Source organism: Malania oleifera, chromosome 6 (assembly GCF_029873635.1).
Source record: "Malania oleifera isolate guangnan ecotype guangnan chromosome 6, ASM2987363v1, whole genome shotgun sequence".
NCBI lineage: Eukaryota > Viridiplantae > Streptophyta > Magnoliopsida > Santalales > Ximeniaceae > Malania > Malania oleifera.
The window spans coordinates 23737335-23755519 of record NC_080422.1 but is presented as its reverse complement, the minus strand read 5'-3'; the positions used below and the strand labels follow the sequence as shown (position 1 = coordinate 23755519).

Sequence of the window (18185 nt, the reverse complement as noted above, 5' to 3'; positions counted from 1 at the left end):
TACACCACACATTACATTACACACACACACATATCTATTTATAGCAAAATATGGATGATAGGTAGAATTAAATTCAAACAAGTAGGCTGAAGTTGGTGAAGAGTTGGTTGCCGCTGATCTTCAATGTCAACAGAAGCAACTGGTTGGTGTGGCTGCCGACGACTCTAGTCAAGTTTAATTTTCAATAGGAATTGGCGTGAAGATCAAAGTGTCTTTTCATTCTTGGCAAATTCATTATAGTCCTGGTCTTGTTTAACCCAAGGTCAAGAGTTAACTCTTCATCTTTTGAGTAGTCTTTCCTTTCTGCAACTCTTATGTAACACCCCGGCCCTTAATACGGCCCCAGAGTGCTACTACACTTACATATCTTGTACAAATCCTGATAACATACATAACTAACCGCCCTAAACAGAGACATATGGGTATTTCATAATTATCTGTACTCACATATATTGCGGAAAACATAAATATTTATATGGATTCTAATAGACATACCTGAGTATATAAATGTTCCTTATATATATTCAACCGTATGTACAACAAAAACTATATTACATTCCCAAAATCAACAAGGCTAACAACCCAATACACATACAAAAACTTATGCTAACTAATAGGACCCTACGCTCCACAGCCTTTCTAGATTACTAGGACCGATTTCTTGTAGCTCCTGAAACAAGGTTGTAAGATTGGGGTGAGACACCTCTCACTAAGGAGGAAGATATTATATCGGTGTGTTATAATAGATTTCTGGTACAGTCATATTCTTATTTGAAAATGGTTACATAGATTGCACATTCTCAATACCGTAATGTATATATAGTACATATATAACTCTTTGATAATATAAAACCTAGCATCGTTACAAGTGAGATTTCTCGAGGTTAGGGTAGGGTACAGGCCCATACACTGTACAATCCCTCTGCCCAGTACTCAAACCTGTGACTTTGCCCAGTTAAGCATTTAAATCATGTATATGCATATTTAGAACACCGTCCAATTTGAAACTATCACAACTATGCCAGTAAGTCCCCGTGGCAAGGGTTGTGCAATAAGAAAACACTAATCGAGCCTTGTACATATAGGCATCATAACATACTGTAGTCCAACTTGGCCATCACCACCCTGATCCCTTTTGACCAGTGGCCTTTCTTACCAAGCTTACTACTAGGTACCCACACTAAAAAATAACTATGTATGGTTGCACTGTATCTTTGTTTTGGCGACGGTACCGAGCCTACATGATATAAGCTTTTCAACGCTTCATATACTATTGAGACAAGTTGTGGTCCCAATATCATATATACAATTTGCATTAAAACATAATGCCTGTGTAATTCTAGTATTTTCATAATCTCATTCATGCATACTTTCATTCATACTATGGTAAAAACTGGCTCGTAACCTTTTGGTTTTACCCTTTTCTCATACTTGGTACGGTATATAACCAGCAGTTGTTTTCTGCATTTTCTAATAATCACTTGGAACCTTGGTCCCCATAGTTCATATACATACACCTCAAATCAGTATAAATTTAATTCATATCATACGTCACACTTATTTGATCATATATTCCATATAAATTGGTTCGTAAAATATCATTTCTACTGCTATTAAGAGTTTCAAGCATCTCCTACTTTAGCTTTAGTGCAAATAAAGTAGTTTAATAAATTTGGAGATCATATGCCAAAAACCTCATTTTTGTCAAAACCATGAAATCGTGAAAACCGTAAGAATCGGCTTTTTTACCTAGTAAAACTTTCCAAATAAGCAGTTAGTAAGTGCATATAAACATAAGCTACATATCATGTGGTTTCTTTTTCTAAAAATAAATGATGTAAACAAATCCCCTTACCTTTATCCCAAAAACTGAATCACGAACTTGTTGATCCAAAACTATGACACGGGATCCTTAAAACCTAAAAACCGAAGAACAATACTTCAGTATTATTCAATCTACTACATATCTACATAAACGAAAAGGAATTCAGATCCTTACCTCAATTTTAGGAAAAAACCCGAAAATCTTCAAAATGATGATTTGATCCGCTAAAATTGAAGAGATTCTCCTTCTTATCCACGCAGAAACTTCCAATCGTCGAAACGGATGACGAACAGCGAAGAATCGTAAGGCTCTAGGGAGAGAGAGAGAGAGAGAGAGAGAGAGAGAGAGAGAGAGAGAGCTTTTGGGTTTTCTTAACCCTTAAGCAACCAAAAATGATATTTATAGAGCCTTTAACCGAGTAAAATTCGTCGACGAAGTGGCACCTTCGTTGACAAACCAGCCACTCAGTTCGTGGACGAAGCTATACCTTCGTCGACGAATCCCATCTAGATATTTTCTTTGATTTGCTCAGTATCTCTTCGTCGACAACGCTCTGAATTTTGGAGACAAAGGACTGAAGGGATTTCGTCGACGAACATACTGCCTTTGTCAACGAACCCTGCTGAAATTTCCTTTTTACCCTTTTCTTATTTATTTTACGAGTTCAGATCTCTACATCTTACTTATTAGTTTTACTTTTCAAATTTTTTGTAAGTTTCCTTTTAATATTTTATACTCCCCGTATGCAAGAGAAAAAGATTGTGCATTGTTGTTCAATAAATAAATAAATTAACCCACATATATGGAGAAAAATTCCAATCAAAATCCCAATTTGTGGTCATCAGATTTTCGAGGATTTCTTATTGTTGGAATAACGTTTTTTTAAAAAAGCTTAATCAAGGCAAGCCTCAAGGCAAGACATTGTAAAACACCTCGAGACTCAATAAAAAATACTAATTTCAAAAAGGCTAACACATTACATGCTAAGGTTTTGCGCATTGCCTTTTGTGCCTTTTTAATTGAAGTTTATGCATTTTGAGTGTGATTCTCAAGTTAGAGTTGGTTAGAGAATTTTAACTACATGTTTGTATAAAAGGTATATCATAATATTGAGTTCATTTTTAAAACTCTTGAACCTCAAGCTTTCAAAATAATTGAGAGTTGTATCTTAAATCATGAAATAATTTGAATTTTATAAAAGCATAACTATCTCTTATCATGATTTATGTCATGTATTCAAGTTAGCAATTTTTGAATGAGCAATAAGGGATTTGCAAAGTACATCAAATTTTTCTTTTTCACTTTATATTTGTGATTTTTTTTTAATTTTTTTATTTTTTTAAAATTATATATAATTTACTTAACATATTTTTATTTTAAAAATAAATTCTCAAAAGGCTTAAAATGTCTCACCTTACGCCTTTGCCTTTTAAAATATTGGTGGGAATAAATTAACGTCGATCTAGGAAGACGACTTGCTATGTCCAAGCAATTGATTAATAAAGATAAGAGAGTTTAGGAATAAGGATAGAATTTGCCCAATTTTTTTTTTTTTTCCAATGTCCCAAAAACTTAAGGGTTCCTCTGCAATGTTCGTCTGCCAGGGGGTGATTGATCAAATTTTTTGTTTCTTTTTTCAAGAAAAGAATAGTGAGCAGTTCATCTGTTCAAAAGACGACCTTACAAGTTCAAGAAAAATCAACAAGTCTACCAACCACAGTTCAAAGTTCTAATATTCAGAAACCGAAGAAATGTTTTAAGCTAGATTTCCTGAGAAGGGTCATCAGGCCTCCATTTTCTTCCAAAGAGCAGACTTTGGGCCTCATTAATTAGCTAGCAAGACTTTTTGCCCGTCAAGTCAGCACATGCAGGAAGCTTCAGGGCACTTACCTCAGTTGTTCCTGGTCTAAGTCAAGAAGGCCACTGACCATGGAATGGTGACATCACACAAGCCCACACAACAAGGGATGGCTGAATGTTTAAACTCTGTCTAAAGGAACGAATCCTAGACCTTCTCATAAGGAGCCAGGCGGCGAACCACTGGGCTCGAGGCTGGGTGAAAAAAAAAAAAACAAAACTTTTCTTAAACTCTGTTTCTCTCAGCTTTCTTTCTCATATTGTCATCTTACTTCAACCAAATAAAAGAGGAGGAGAAACCCATGTCTTTTCTCTTCTCTTCAACCAAACTGGCACGAGAGAAAGCCACCATACAGTTTCCAAAATAATTTATAAAAACAATCAGCAATTTTTGGTCAAGTCTTTACAGTTTACACTGTAATAATGGTTAATAAAAGAATACACAATGAATTGTGTTACAATGAAGCTGTACTAAACCAAGAATTTGAAGAACTATTCCGCCTACCCCTTCATAATCAAATTAACAAATAACAAGTAATACGAGAGATGCAAGCCTTTCAAGGAATTGTCACAATGAAATCAGAGGCAGCACCGCACCACAAGCCATATAAACCAAGGAGAACAAGCAGCAAACCCATCCTTGAGTCCCAAGATCCTGTAATGAATAACACATTAGGAATACATTTTATTCATTGACAACTGGAGAACTTCTATATGCCTCCAAATAACTATAGCACTCTTGATTTTCTGACTTTTTAATATGAATCTTGAAAATTTTAAAAATAAATTAAAATTTTTATAATTTTTTGAGAAACTAAAAATTGGAAAATAGAAATGTTTTTCACAACCCCCAAGAGGGTTGAATAATAATCACATAGCCCATACCTTGAGAGAGATGGGCTGAGGCAGCAGAACTAGGTACAAGTCCCGTGAACCCAATACTATACGAAATGCTCCCGTCAGCTTTAAAGAGTCCAAAGTTCCTTTCAGAGGTCGGACCAGGTTTCAAGTTCTCATTAAACAATGCAAAAACATAAGCCTTCAACACCATCTTTGGCCTGTAGGGAGTTCCCTTCTTTTTGGCTAGTTTTTTACGCAAACTATAATTATATTGCCTCGCATTTTTTAAGGTAGCCCCTGCTTCATTTTCATCCCCACGAGATGCCCATCCTGTTTCAGAGACTATAACCTCCATTTTGTCGAACCCAACTTTTTCCAAAGCAACATAGGCAGCATCAATCTGAGCCTCAAACATATTATTGTAGTGCAGATTAGTCTTCGCATCATAAACCCCAGGATTAGATTTGAAAAGGGCATAGTTAATATCAATATGTTCAGGATCACTCATGTAAGCCAGAAAAGGGTAGGCATTTATGTAAAATGGAGAACCGATCTGTGAGAAGAACTGCAGAAGTGGTTTCATGTACTGAAGAACATTCTCCTTAAAAACACATGAAGAGGGAGGGAAGGAAATACCAAACACAGCTTCTGAATGAGGGCTTATAACCTGAATTGTACCGGACAAATTCAGCCGAGAAAGCGCACTATAAACATTTTTTACTGCACCCAGTAAAGCTTCCCAGAGTTCTACATCAGTACTTCCCAAAACTTCATTTCCCACGGCAATGCCACGAATATGAGTTCCAGGAAGGTATGGCTGCACATTTTCTTTTATCCAATTCATGGCACGGTCCTCATTCACGCTTATGTCTTTCAAGTACTCATTCCCCAGGCCGACCACTATTTCAATTCCAGACCCTTTAAATGCCTTGAGGACACTTTGATCAGCGTCATAGATTTTAACATTCTTTATCTTTGCTGCTTTGAGAAGTGTAACCACACTTTCAGGTGGAGGCAGATTGTCTGCGATCCTGCCATAATTTATCCCGTATGTCCCCGTGAACGCACGAACTATCAAAACAGCCAGACAGAAGTAAATTTAATCCATTAGTCACATCTATCAAATTAGGTATTGATATAAGCAAACCTTGCCATCACAAGTAATCAAAAATCTCAGCAACCATAAAGCATTCTTCTTTTTAGTTTTATGCGTCTTAATTACAGACTGTGAAATTGAATTACATGGTCGCCCATATAATTGTTTATTAAGATATGTGATGGCTATTGATGCAGCCGAATATCACCTTATAAGCAGCTGACAGAATTTCTCGCCCATCAAAAGGAACAAACAATAGCAAGAACAAAATTGATCATAGCCACACAAGATACGTGGAAACCACTCTAAAAACCTAACCCTAGCAACTAAATAGCAATAACCTCTAAACTTTCAGAATGGTTACTGCGTAACCAAGGAAAAGAAAAACAATCAAAGATTGAACATTATGGCATGTTATTTTTGTTCCTACTTTATCTATTTGCCGCACATTTCATCAACTTAATGGAGCTTAGACAAAAATTCCACGAGGGAAAAGCAAAACCATATATTTGAAAAGCCCTGCACTCAGCTCAATCTTCCGGAATGGACTAATTCAAGACGAGAAAAAACAGAGTTTTTCCAAATGTTCAGCAACAGTTCCAAAATAATGTAGCAAAAGTAAAATTTGAGTTTCTTTTTTTCATTTTCTTTCAATATTCAGCAATATGTCCAAAAGCAGTAGCAGTACAATTCCAAGCAGTTTTAACAGGTTAAATCAACCAGTACATATCAGAAGCCGGACAGTTTCCAAATATCATGTAATACAAACCCTGAAGTAGATAGCTGCAATATTTTCATTATCTTCTCCGTCATTTTACAGGCTTCAGAACTAATCCAAGTTCATCTTATACATTTTTTATGACAAGAAATCCATTGCACTGATTAGTGATTACGATATCCAATTTTGCATCTAATGACTAAAATTCAGAACAGCATCAACATGAAGAGTTAAGGTGTAGAGGCCACTCTACTAAACTGGATTAGATCGATATAACCAATTACATACTTCACAATGGTTCAAGATAGAAACACTTTCGCTAGTTTTATTTTTATCAGTTTTGTAGTTCATTGGCAGGATTCAACCCCCAAAAAACACAAAACAATCAACCAAAGATACTCAATGGTTCAAGATTATGTCCATTGCACTACTTGAAATGATCAACCAAACGGAAAATCCATAAACTTAAACACATTATCAAAATAACTAATCACATGCTTGATGGGTGGTTGGTTCCACTAAGCTATTTGCAATAAATGAAGTACACAAAATTAGAACAGAACGAGATGTACCGTTAGGAAACATGGCAGGGAATAGAAGGAGAAACCAGAGAAAGAAATAAGAGAAACCCATTTGTCGGAGGGCGCAATAACAATGGAGTATTGGATTTTTGGAAGGAAGGAAGAGGTGGGGTGGTATTATCTTGGGATTCAAGTACGGTAACGTCAACGGCGAGGTCACCAGTGACCCCTGAGATGCAATACTTTCTATTCCGGCATGCCATTGGTAAGATTCCTAGCCTTGGGCCAAAGATGATCAAATTAGGAGGAAACTTTGTAAGGGATTTGAATAGATTCTGCCTTTACCATCTCCCTTTCTCTCTCACAAAGTAACCTTTCTCCCTTCTTGCATTTTTGGGTTTTTGTAGGCTCTCTGCGTGGGTTTGTGTGTGGAAGTACTGTGATTTATGAATGGTTAGTTTATAGTTTATACCTTTCGTGGGTATTGAGAAGTTTGTGGGGGTGGAAAGGACGGCGGATGGAAGTTCTTAGCCTCATTGAATTCGTGGTCGCTGACGCAAGTTAGCCGGAAAAGTTCTTTCCGCCAAAGTGGCCTCGGGAGAGGCTTCCCCATTCAATTTATATACACCATTAATTTGCTTTAAGTGATCATTTTGATTGAATATATTCTTAATTGCACTAACTAAAAATTTAAAAGCTAAAAAATTCAGCAGCCACATGTGTTAAGATACAAAAGAAATGAAATGGTTATAATTTTTTTTTGATAAAAAAGAGAAAACCAAGAGGAAGTAGTTTCTTTTCAATATTGTTTGAGTAACAAAAAAAAATAATAGAAGAGAAGAAAGTGATTTGGATAATAGGAGATAAGAAAAAATTTAGTATTATTTTATTAAATTAAGATTCCATTTGTTAACTAAACTAATTAATTTTTCTTTCTGTTAGTTTTTCCTTTTTGTTCAATGGAGCATTTTTGACATTTAAAAGAAAAAAATCACACCGCTAATTCTTTCTCTCTCCACTTTTGGAGAATTTAAAAAATGGGTATTTTTCTCTTCTTTTTTTTTTTTTTTTTTAATTCGTTTCAAACAAGGGTTACAGTATTCTTTATTTTACTTTTATGTCCCTTGTGTTGAGTCACTTTATTTACATGATATGGTTTTTAACATAAAGGACACATCTGCCCTAGAAGCATTCTAAACTAACATTTATGGGATATTCTAAGCACATAATTATAGAGTAGGATTAATGCCCGAGCGTGAAACTCTCTAGGATTATCTTGCTCTCGAAACACAACTCGAGAAAAGCTTATTACCGTGTTTAAAAAGAGCACACGCATATTGGTTGGTACACGAGCTACACACCATTGTTGATTTGTAAGCAAAAAGTATCAAAATATAAAAACTAATCATCCAATTCAGTTAAAAATAAATTAGTCCATCTCATCCATAGACACGAGATAAAATATAATTAAGCACCGTATCTCTGATGGATGTGCATATGAGCGTGCGTATATTTTTATACAGAGAGTTTTGCAAATGATCACTAACTCAACATTGGATTTTCGGTACTTCTTAGAACCATGCACCATGCTGCCTTCTTTCACCAAAATACTCTCGCCAAATTACGCCAACACATGGACTGACAAGTCATCTACGGCAGCAGAGTAACGGTTAAATCTGAGACATGGCAATCTCAAAATCAATAAATATAGTAGTGTCATTTCACTAAAAGGTAGAGACTACTAATTTTTCTAAATTAGTCCAAAATGTAGGAAAAGCTACATGCCTGCATCATCAAAGATCTACTCTATAGCTACCACATTACAGCTAAACATAATTCCCACCTACAATCAAATCTATAGCACAAATAACATTAGAACTACAGTCATCCGAGGAATCAAGAAGGCTAAAAGAAGAAAAAACTGAAATTAAGGCAGAGGGTTATCGCGGAAGTGTCATGGGAGATGAGACGATGAACTCAGCAGCTCACAGGAGAGGGAGCTGGACGTTGCGGGGCATCCATCCGGCCATTTGCCTTGGCATTCTCAAGCAGCTCTCTCTCCTCTTCCATTTTCTTGCCCTTCTCCTCTATATGCAGATTATGTTTGCCATCAGACTCCTGTATTATTTCTTGTTTCTCTTTGGTATCTTCCTTGGGTGCCTGCACCATTCCATTAAGTTTCTCTTTTTCTGTGGCTTGATCTGCCACAGTGACATTATCCAGCTTGTCCAGTTTCTCATCAGTCACGTAATTCTCGTTCACTGCCTCAACTTGCAGCTGCTCGCCCTTCCCCGTCTCCTTAATGTCTTTCGCATTTTCTGCTTCAGCTGCAGATTCAACCACAATTGCCTCAGCAACTTCTTGCTCTGGAATCTCCTTCTCCCCTGGAATGTTTTCAGCAGGTGCAGCTTCAACTTTGGCACCTTCAGTCTCGATTTCATCCACATTGCCCTGGATCTCAGTGTCCTTTCCCGTACTTGCTTCCTCCGAACCAGCTTCTTCCATTTTGGCATCCACACCTTGGTTCTTGTCAGCTTCCTCCAATATTTTATCTTTGCTCTCAACCTGGTTTTCCTTGGGAACTTCCTTCTCCCCAGGTGTTTGTTCAGCAGGTGCAACTTCTACTTCTGCACCTTCAGACTTGATTTCATCCACATTGCCCTGGATCTCGGTGTCTTTTCCAGTAATTGCTTCCTCCGGACCAGCTTCTTCCATTTTGGCATCCACACTTTGGCTTTTGTCAGCTTCTTCTAATATTTTATCTTTGTTCTCAACCTGGTTTTCCTTGGAAACATCCCCACCTTTTACTGCTTCCACATTTTCCTTCTCAGTGGCCTCCAGATCTGGCATTTGATTTTCTTCCTTATCCCCAGTTTCTTCAGCAGTTTCTGCATCTTTCTTTTCCTTCTTTGAACCTATAGATTTTCGGCTTCGTTTCTTTGGGGGCTCGTTATCTGATGGTGGAGTTGCTTTGGCCTTCTCACTGATCCTCGCTGATCTCCTTGGTGTCTCACCAGTACCCCAATCAAACTCCGAAATCTCAGGGTTACCAGAGTGTGCCTTTAGGTATTGGTCCAGTTGCTTTCGATTATATATCTCCTCGCCAGTTGGAGCAATGAATACAATCTCCTTCTTCCTTGGTGTACCTCTTTTCTTGGGCATGAACTGCAGGAATACAGGAAAGAAGTACATTACAATCCAAGCACAATAGCAACATCAAAGTTAAATAAGGGAGGATTTAAATATTAAGCAACCACACCAACCTCCCCCCCCCCCCCCCCCTCCCTCCAAAAAAACCCTGAAAAAAAAAAAGTAAAGAAAAAAAGAGTGAGATAGAGAATCTCCCCCTTCCATAGACAAAAATTGTGCCCTCCTGACAGTATAAGGAACTATCTTTATGTCTTGAGATTTGTGGAAAAATTAAATTCCCACATTACTCAAAGCAGTTAAATTCATCAAAATCAACCAGCATTGCTCACTCTAGGAAATAGGCCACATTGCTCTGCAGTTAAACTGGAGGAAGGAAAAATATGTGTGCATGTAAAATATATCAGGAACAGGGATAGTGAAGGCGCAAAAGTGGAAAACAGAGTTTATGCACTCCACCCCCACAAAAAATAAAAATGGAAAAAAAAAAATGTGAAAGAAACAGAACATATATCAACGAGGCATCTGTTGAATTTGGATTCAAAGATGGAATCAGAAGGCACCGACTTATTGGTGTCTTGACACAAATTCTTTCATTTGGCGACATGAAACATGCTCCTACCATATTTTTCTTGCTACTTCAAACACACTTTAGCTTCATTCTAAATTAGATTTCTGAAAGAGGTCTTGTAATGGATCTTTTGCTACACATAATGAAAATGGTTGGCTCAACATCTTCATTCTAAATTAGATGCTAAGGAGCTCTGTTAGGGATCTTTAAGATTCTTGACACAGCTAAAATTTCTCTTCAGCTAATTTTAATGTTATTTGTCCATTCATCAAAGTATTAACACATATTCTTCTCAGCTATGCTTAGTTATTTGCACTACTTAAACCCTAGGCTCAATTATCAACGTTCTTGCACCACAGATTACATGAGAGACAGTTATCGCGACATGAGCAATATTTGCCTCCAGCATAATGCAAATTTAATGATATCAGGATTGCTTCCATCAGTCTTCAAATATTTTCAAAGAGCTTAGTACCAAACATTGTCCAACAACCTTAATGCTCTGTTCCCCTCCCCTTGGTCACTCAAATCAACATATCATTATCAACAAATAACACCACCATTCTTCACTGTGGAAGTGCATCAACTCCATAATCAGTTACTTAAATCTGCATGAGCAGATGATTTCTCATTAGCTTGAATAGAGTAACCTGAAATTTAAGTCTCTTCATCAGTTATTTTCACGTTTATGTCTCCTATCAGTTATTTTCACGTTAATCAGTTCAATTCATCTCCATTAGGCCTTCTTTCCTACTTTGGGTTGGTTACATGAATCTATGTACCACCATTTAATCCTATAAAGGATCACACACCTCTCCAAGCACTGCAGGACACATTTTTTTACTACCAAAAATCGATCAGAAGGAAACAAATTGCACAGACAGTACAGCAATATTAGTTTAAAGGCATACAAGAAAATATTATGATCCCTTCATTCCCTTCATATATAATCTTACATGGCTACATTCATAGATGTAGGATATGCAATCCAAAGCAATCGAATCTGCAACATCTTCGTGCAAGAACCATGAAGATTGAAATTAGACATTTATAAACTTCCTCTTATCTAAACTAATCATACTAATGTGCCTCTAATGTCGCTTAAGTGAATCTAAATCAAAGTTGGCATAAGAAAGAAACCTCCACTACTGAAGCTCATCCATATAAATGTGCCTCTAATGTCTCTTAAGTGAATCTAAATCAAAGTTGGCATAAGAAAGAAACCTCCACTACTGAAGCTCATCTATATAATCATATTACTTTTCTGCATAATATATGGTAAAATAAAGAAAACAGTAAAGCAGCCCAACTTGGACAAGAGAGAAACTCTTGAACTTTTTCACTGAAACCAAAATAAATTTTGGTTTTCTCCTCAATGTTTTCTTTTAAAATTAGCAGGTAGCATTCATGATATACATGCACACATTTTCATGATTTGAAAATACTGTTTCTGTAAGAGGATACTGTTTCTGCAGGAGGATACTGTTTTCTTCGCAGTATGCTGTAGAAATGCATAGCTTCTTTCTTCTCTTTTTGGTAATGAAATCAGCTTTTTCCTTATTAAACCTCTTCACACTTGCACACCCCATGTTCGACATATATTATGTAAATGGGTCAAAGTGATATCCTATGATATTTTCTGCAATAAACGCCAGAAAATGCAAATACGCAATATTTCTTCTTAGCAGTCGACATTTTTATGGTCGCTGCACTAATCAAACTAACAACCTCCTCTCATTACATGGTTTAGACCAAGGCAGAGATAATGCAGCGTAACAGCCATTACAGCCCATTGTGTTAAAATCTACAAGCAGAACTCTGTGAAGCCCTCTAAGAGCTCTTCAATTGGCCAGTCTAGCTCCCATATCTAGTTCCAGTCAACAACTTGGGCAAACAAGGTGGAACTTTAGCAGAACTCATATTTCAAATTTCATTGCAAGGCATAACTTTTGAGTTTAGAGGGTTTTTCCAGGGCATAATCGCCATTTAGAGGCATCTCAATTTTTGGATCCAAAACATTTGCATGCAGGATACTAAAGTCCAAAACAAATCGGATAGGCAGTTTTGTCATTTTAGTGGGCTTGTGGATAAGTATTAGTACTTAATCATATCATCTTCGAAAACATTAAACATTGATGTGGCTATATTTTAATTTTCTCATTTGAATGTTAACGGTCACATGCACTAACTAGATAGAAAAGGGTGGAATGCCCAAATTTTATAGAAATGGTCTTTACATAAATGTTAGAATGTGGAATTGGCAATCACTAGATACTTAGCCAGTATTGCGCACAGGAAATTTCTCACATCTTCCAGGGAGCCATTCAAGTGTGATCAAACCTAAAATTTCAAATCAAAGCCACTGCAGAGAATCCAAGCCCTTCTCCCACAATGGGGAAGAGATCATTTCCTTCATCCCTTGTGATTCTGCGTTTTGCCCTGCAAGTAATTAACTTATCCTGCTGTCTTTCACATTCTCATCTGATGCATCTAAAATTATCTGACTGTGTTCCCCCTTCAGAATAGCCCTCATCATAGCATTAAATACATGAAACACAACTAACCTAATTCCTACCAAAGTCAACAGGGGCAGCACATATTATTAACAACCTTGGATGTGTTCACTTGATAATATTGTAAACATTGTTCTCAATCAAGCTTTAGCTTAATACAACTTTAAAAAAAAAAAATTGAAACAGAGCAGGCCTAGGAGTCCTAACATCCTTCACACAAGAAATTGCAATTTTAGCCATCATATAGCCCATCATTACAGTAACCTAGAGGAAGTTGGGGTATCAGCACTCCTTGTCCAACAACCATGAATGAAGGTAAATTCTAATCCAATGATGGACGCATCCAAACAATCAACACTACTTGCTATATTTTCACACACACACACACAAGATGGCAACTACATCCAAATTAACAACTAATTTTTTTTAATATTGAATTCACATGTGAAGGCATAATTAAATGTAAAGTGAATCCCACAATAAATTAAGCATAAAAGAAAAAGAATCACTAATACTTAAATTATGTTAAATCCAAACGCAGTCAAATAAAAAAAATGAGCCATCAATATTTGATGAACTAATTGTTTTACCAAACAACACTTAACAAGGACCAAATTATCAAAGAAGAATATCTTCATACTCTCATAGGTATTACCCAAATGAGTGTCCAGTCAACAACACTTGACTGGAACTCTGATCATTTGCCTGTTTGCATGCTTGGTGACCAGTGGTGACAAAAAAGGCAAGAGCATTCAAGATTCAAGAAGCAAATTTATATATAGCCCACACAAAGACCACCAAATATCTGCATAAGAACATTCTAGTTAAATGAACAAAATTACCTGCATCACTGGGAAGTTGTCACCTTTTAACAACAGGTTCTGCGACAAAACCTTGCTTTTTTCCTTTTTCTTTTTTTTTTTTTCCAAATGGTTTATACCTTCTCCACAATGCTCACAACTAGGTTGAGCTCTTCTTTGATGTTTTTTTTTTTTTTTTTTGGGGTGTGCGCGTGCGCATATTTAGGAGGTCATGGAGAGGACATGCAGAATCTATTGACAGGGGAGAAACAAAGAGAAAATAAAAGAAAACAATGAAAATAGAAGAAAAAGGTAAAATGGAGGAAAAAATAAAATCTCAATAGGGTTCTCAACCCTAAATCATGCAAGCAATCCCACATTAGATGATACAGTCTACATAAAGTCTTTTGGCCCCTAAATAAGGAAACAATATGGAAACCCTAAAAACCCAAAATTACAATATAAATCTGACAAATAAAAGCATAAATTACACATATGCCTATGTTAAACATGGAAATCCCTATTACCCACCATTTCCACCATGGTGGAGAACACGCTTTACTGAGGAACAAGGGATGCATTGCTCTGGGATCAATAATGGCACAATTCATCATCAATATGCACATGGATTCAGAAGAAAGCCAATTCTTCCACTTCACAAGGTGCCATCAGCAGCCACCATGAGCAGAAACGACTGCTCATCATCTAAGATACTCTCAACATAATCTACAGGCTGTGGTCCATGAGAAGACAAGGAGTTACAGCTTATGAGAAAAAGCTGTTCTGCGAGGAGAAATATCTATATGCACAGAGGATGCTCTAATGTGCCTCAATAAGGTGTTAACTCCTAAACAATTAAAATAGGACCATTATTTGTATTTAATCTTCAAGAACATGAGTGTTAGGGACAAGTTGATGAATAATGTGAAGAGCGAATATATATATATATATATATATATATATATATATATATATATATATATATAAAAGGAATGCATCAGGTAATGCTCAGGATATATGCTCATGATGTAGTCACCCTCATAAAATTCTAAAAGCCTGCAGTGAGCATCAACAACTAGTTTCTATCATGTAATACTTCCAGCAATCTTTCGCCTAATTTCAACATGAAGATTGCAAATGTCGTAGGCAAAAGACAGCATGAAGAAAGGAATGGGTGATGGTATAATATCATCCTCATCAAACTCTACATGCATGCAGATAGCATCAGCAACTAGTTTATAATGTGCAGTACTTATTGTGAATGTGCTGGGCAAATACGGCTAAAACAATGGGATGGGCATCTTGAGGCATCATGAGGCAATGGGATAACATCAACCAGCTAAATAAGGGGAGAAACCATGGACAACCTCAACAGAACCAAATTATTGTAAGCAAATTCCACAATAGGGAACAAGAATTCCCAATCCCAGGTTCATTACTTCATTGCCAACTAACACCAAAGTCACCCAAGTTATGAATGACAATCTCAATTTGGTCATAACTCATAAGTACCAAGTTGAACAGATGCAGAGAATTTCAATTGGGCATGCAAGCTATCCCAAACATCACATATTACAACCATTGCATGAGCTTTCCACCAAAAACCAAATACGAAAAAATCCTTAAAAATCATGAATTACAAAATAAAATCTGACAAATAAAATCCAAAATTTTACCTATGTGAATAGTAAATGCAAAAATCTTGCTAGGAGTGATGCCCACCAGGATTTTATCCCGCACCCCCGGGACCGCAGGGACCCTGCCCCACCTTAGCCCAAAAAAATAATAGCAATTTTTTTGTGGTACCTAGCTAAAGATATATTCCTTTCTCTTCCTATGACAATGACAATCTTTCAAAAACAAATCTTGAGTTTGATTTTTAACAAATTTCATGTCAACTTACTAATGTTAATTTAAAAATGTTTTGTGGTTATTGAAATTATACTGAAATTTTTTACTCTAATATCTACAATAGACATATAAAGCAAAATTAATCCATCATAAAATTTTTGTCTAGTGATTGAAAAGCTCAAACACTTTAGAAAATAAATTTAGATAGTTGGGTTGCTATATGGGCTGCGAACATCTACCCTTTTCACACAACATAAAAATTTAAATAAAATAAATTTTTTTAACCTCTTCAAATGTAAGAGAAGAAAGATTTTACCTCCTCTTACAAGGGCATGTTGGCTCCAAATTTATTGTCGAAAGTCTAAAGGAACAGCTCCCATCAAAGCGACATTATGGAGTGAGACTAGCAACCCATAATTCCAATAAACAAACAAAACTAAGGCTTTAATCTGTTTGAGGAGTTATTCTTTAAAAATATTATTTAGTAGAAAAACATTTTAAAGAAGACAAAGGAACAACATACCAAGAAAGGATATGGAATGAGAACATAGTTACCAAACTAGAAAACACAATTATCTCACCAAAGTGCAATAGGTACAAATATTTTGAAGCATAAGATACTTCACTCTAGAACACCAAATTTGGGGATATGAAGTTCTAGCTAAACAAATTCCCATTTAATATATATTTTTATTAGTAAAAGTAAATCACTTACACATTATATGTTTCTTTATAGTACTTGTCAATCTAATTTATTAGTGAAAACCTTATTAAATTAGGACATGCTGTGCGGAAATTCAAAACTCCTGCCCCACAAACTAGAACACTCTACACTCTAGGTATTATATACAAACATGTATTCTTAGACCCTCATCTAAGAACTTAAGCTCTTAGGTGAGTGGTCCGTCAATATGGCATCAAAGGTTCTCCCACGTAATGGTAGGAGAGTTAGAACCTCAAATATCCCAGTATAGTTAAACTTTTAGCGTGAGGTAAATAATTGGATTGTGCTTTGTCCACAAATTTAAGAGGGTGCATTAGATAATAAAAACTATTATTGGCCCTCACCTAATCACTTAAGCTTTTAGGTAGTGTGGTTCCTCAATACAAGGTAATGTTGGTTGAGACTAGCAACTAGTCCCAATACAAAAATACAAGGTTCTTCATTCAAATATTATCCACAATCTACACTACGGTTGGTAGGAAAGAAGAGAAAGAAACAGAAGTGTGCAAATGGCCAATGTAATCTGAACCTAATAAAATTTCCTTTCCCCCTCAGGCTTCAAAGTTCAAATGACAAGTAATCTCAAGAAATAGATTTTCAAATTTCATTTCTTTACTCGTCCTACCCTGTATCTTAGAAATAAATTATGGATCTGAAAGGAAAATTAACCAAGGGAAGGAAAAGGGAAAAAACTCCGTTTTCTTTTTAAAGAAAAACAAGGAACCGATTATTCAACGGGTTTAATGATTATTCTAAGAATAGAAATAGAATAAAAAAATTTCTTAACGACCACAACAAATAACCACCGGCCTTCAATAAAACCCTAGAAAACAAATCAATGTTATTCACACAACTTTTGCCACAAACCCTAGCTTGGGGGGGAAAAAAAACTACCCCCAATTCTACAATTAACGAATCCAATAAAAAACATGATGGAATTCAAGAAAAACATAGAGCAGCAGAAATTAGGGGTGTGCGTGTGTGCGCGCGCGTAGAGAGAGAGAGAGAGAGAGAGAGAGAGAGACCAGTTTCTTCCAGCCAGAGGGGGCTGGGAGCTCTAAGGAAACAGCCTCATGTTTGGGAGTTGATTGTGTTTCCCTGTCCACCGAACTCGCCATTTTCACCTGCAAATTCACACAAACACAGTTTCAAGCAAACGAAGAACAAATCGCTACCCCTCTCTCAAACTCTACCCCAAAAAAAAAAACCCTATGTCTCTCTGAAAATTCGATATCCAAAAAGGGCAAGAGCTTCCTCTCTGGGTTAAGATCAAAATCACAAACAAACCGTATTCAAAGGAAATTTGTTCTCCCTCCTCCTATCTCTCTCTAGAGCCCACGCACTCTCAGAAGAAACACTCCCTATCTCTCTCTAAAATTCTAATCCAAAACTTCCGCGTTTGTGGTGCGACGAACAGAGCCTCACGCTCTTACCAACCGTTATAGCCCTGTTTCTCTCTCTAGGGTCTACTTTCTAGAACGTAGGACCGCTATTTAGAAAGAAATCTTAATCCCACCTCACAGGGCACAAAAGGCCTGTGAACTTCGAACACGTGACCGCCACCTGTCCCGCAGTTGCACCTCGCGTTGACAACTTTTATTCAAATTTGCGATCCTCGCAAAATCGGTGACACGTGTCAGGTCAAAAGAGACTAGGGGTATAGTATTTATCCAAATCCACCGCAGTCGGCAACTCGACGCGCCTGTTGGTAGAATGCTCCAC

The 18185-nt window shown here is 36.6% G+C and overlaps 2 protein-coding genes across 2 annotated transcripts; both read right to left on the bottom strand.

Moving 5' to 3' along the window:
• Positions 1 to 4037: 4037 nt before the first annotated feature.
• On the bottom strand, positions 4038 to 7066 carry LOC131158786 (glucan endo-1,3-beta-glucosidase 14). The gene is made up of 3 exons (XM_058113654.1): positions 6909 to 7066; positions 4568 to 5593; positions 4038 to 4337 (listed from the first exon to the last, which is right to left on the bottom strand). Exons 1-3 carry the CDS (start codon positions 6967 to 6969, stop codon positions 4240 to 4242), a joined length of 1185 nt encoding a protein of 394 aa, XP_057969637.1. The 5' UTR covers positions 6970 to 7066; the 3' UTR covers positions 4038 to 4239.
• Positions 7067 to 8555: 1489 nt separating this feature from the next.
• LOC131158785 (methyl-CpG-binding domain-containing protein 11-like) lies at positions 8556 to 17957 on the bottom strand. The gene is made up of 3 exons (XM_058113653.1): positions 17751 to 17957; positions 17489 to 17587; positions 8556 to 10022 (listed from the first exon to the last, which is right to left on the bottom strand). Exons 2-3 carry the CDS (start codon positions 17579 to 17581, stop codon positions 8835 to 8837), a joined length of 1281 nt encoding a protein of 426 aa, XP_057969636.1. The 5' UTR covers positions 17582 to 17587; positions 17751 to 17957; the 3' UTR covers positions 8556 to 8834.
• Positions 17958 to 18185: the final 228 nt, after the last annotated feature.

Bases quoted from the DNA above. Each gene is read 5' to 3' on its own strand.
- LOC131158785 (XM_058113653.1), bottom strand. From the start codon at position 17,581: ATGGCGAGTTCGGTGGACAGGGAAACACAATCAACTCCCAAACATGAG. The intron at 10,023-17,488 runs GTCTCTCTCTCT...GTATTCCTGCAG, and splicing joins CCTCTGGCTGGAAGAAACTG to TTCATGCCCAAGAAAAGAGG.
- LOC131158786 (XM_058113654.1), bottom strand. From the start codon at position 6,969: ATGGGTTTCTCTTATTTCTTTCTCTGGTTTCTCCTTCTATTCCCTGCC. The intron at 5,594-6,908 runs GTACATCTCGTT...CTGTTTTGATAG, and splicing joins CCCTGCCATGTTTCCTAACG to TTCGTGCGTTCACGGGGACA. The intron at 4,338-4,567 runs GTATGGGCTATG...TATTCATTACAG, and splicing joins CTCAGCCCATCTCTCTCAAG to GATCTTGGGACTCAAGGATG.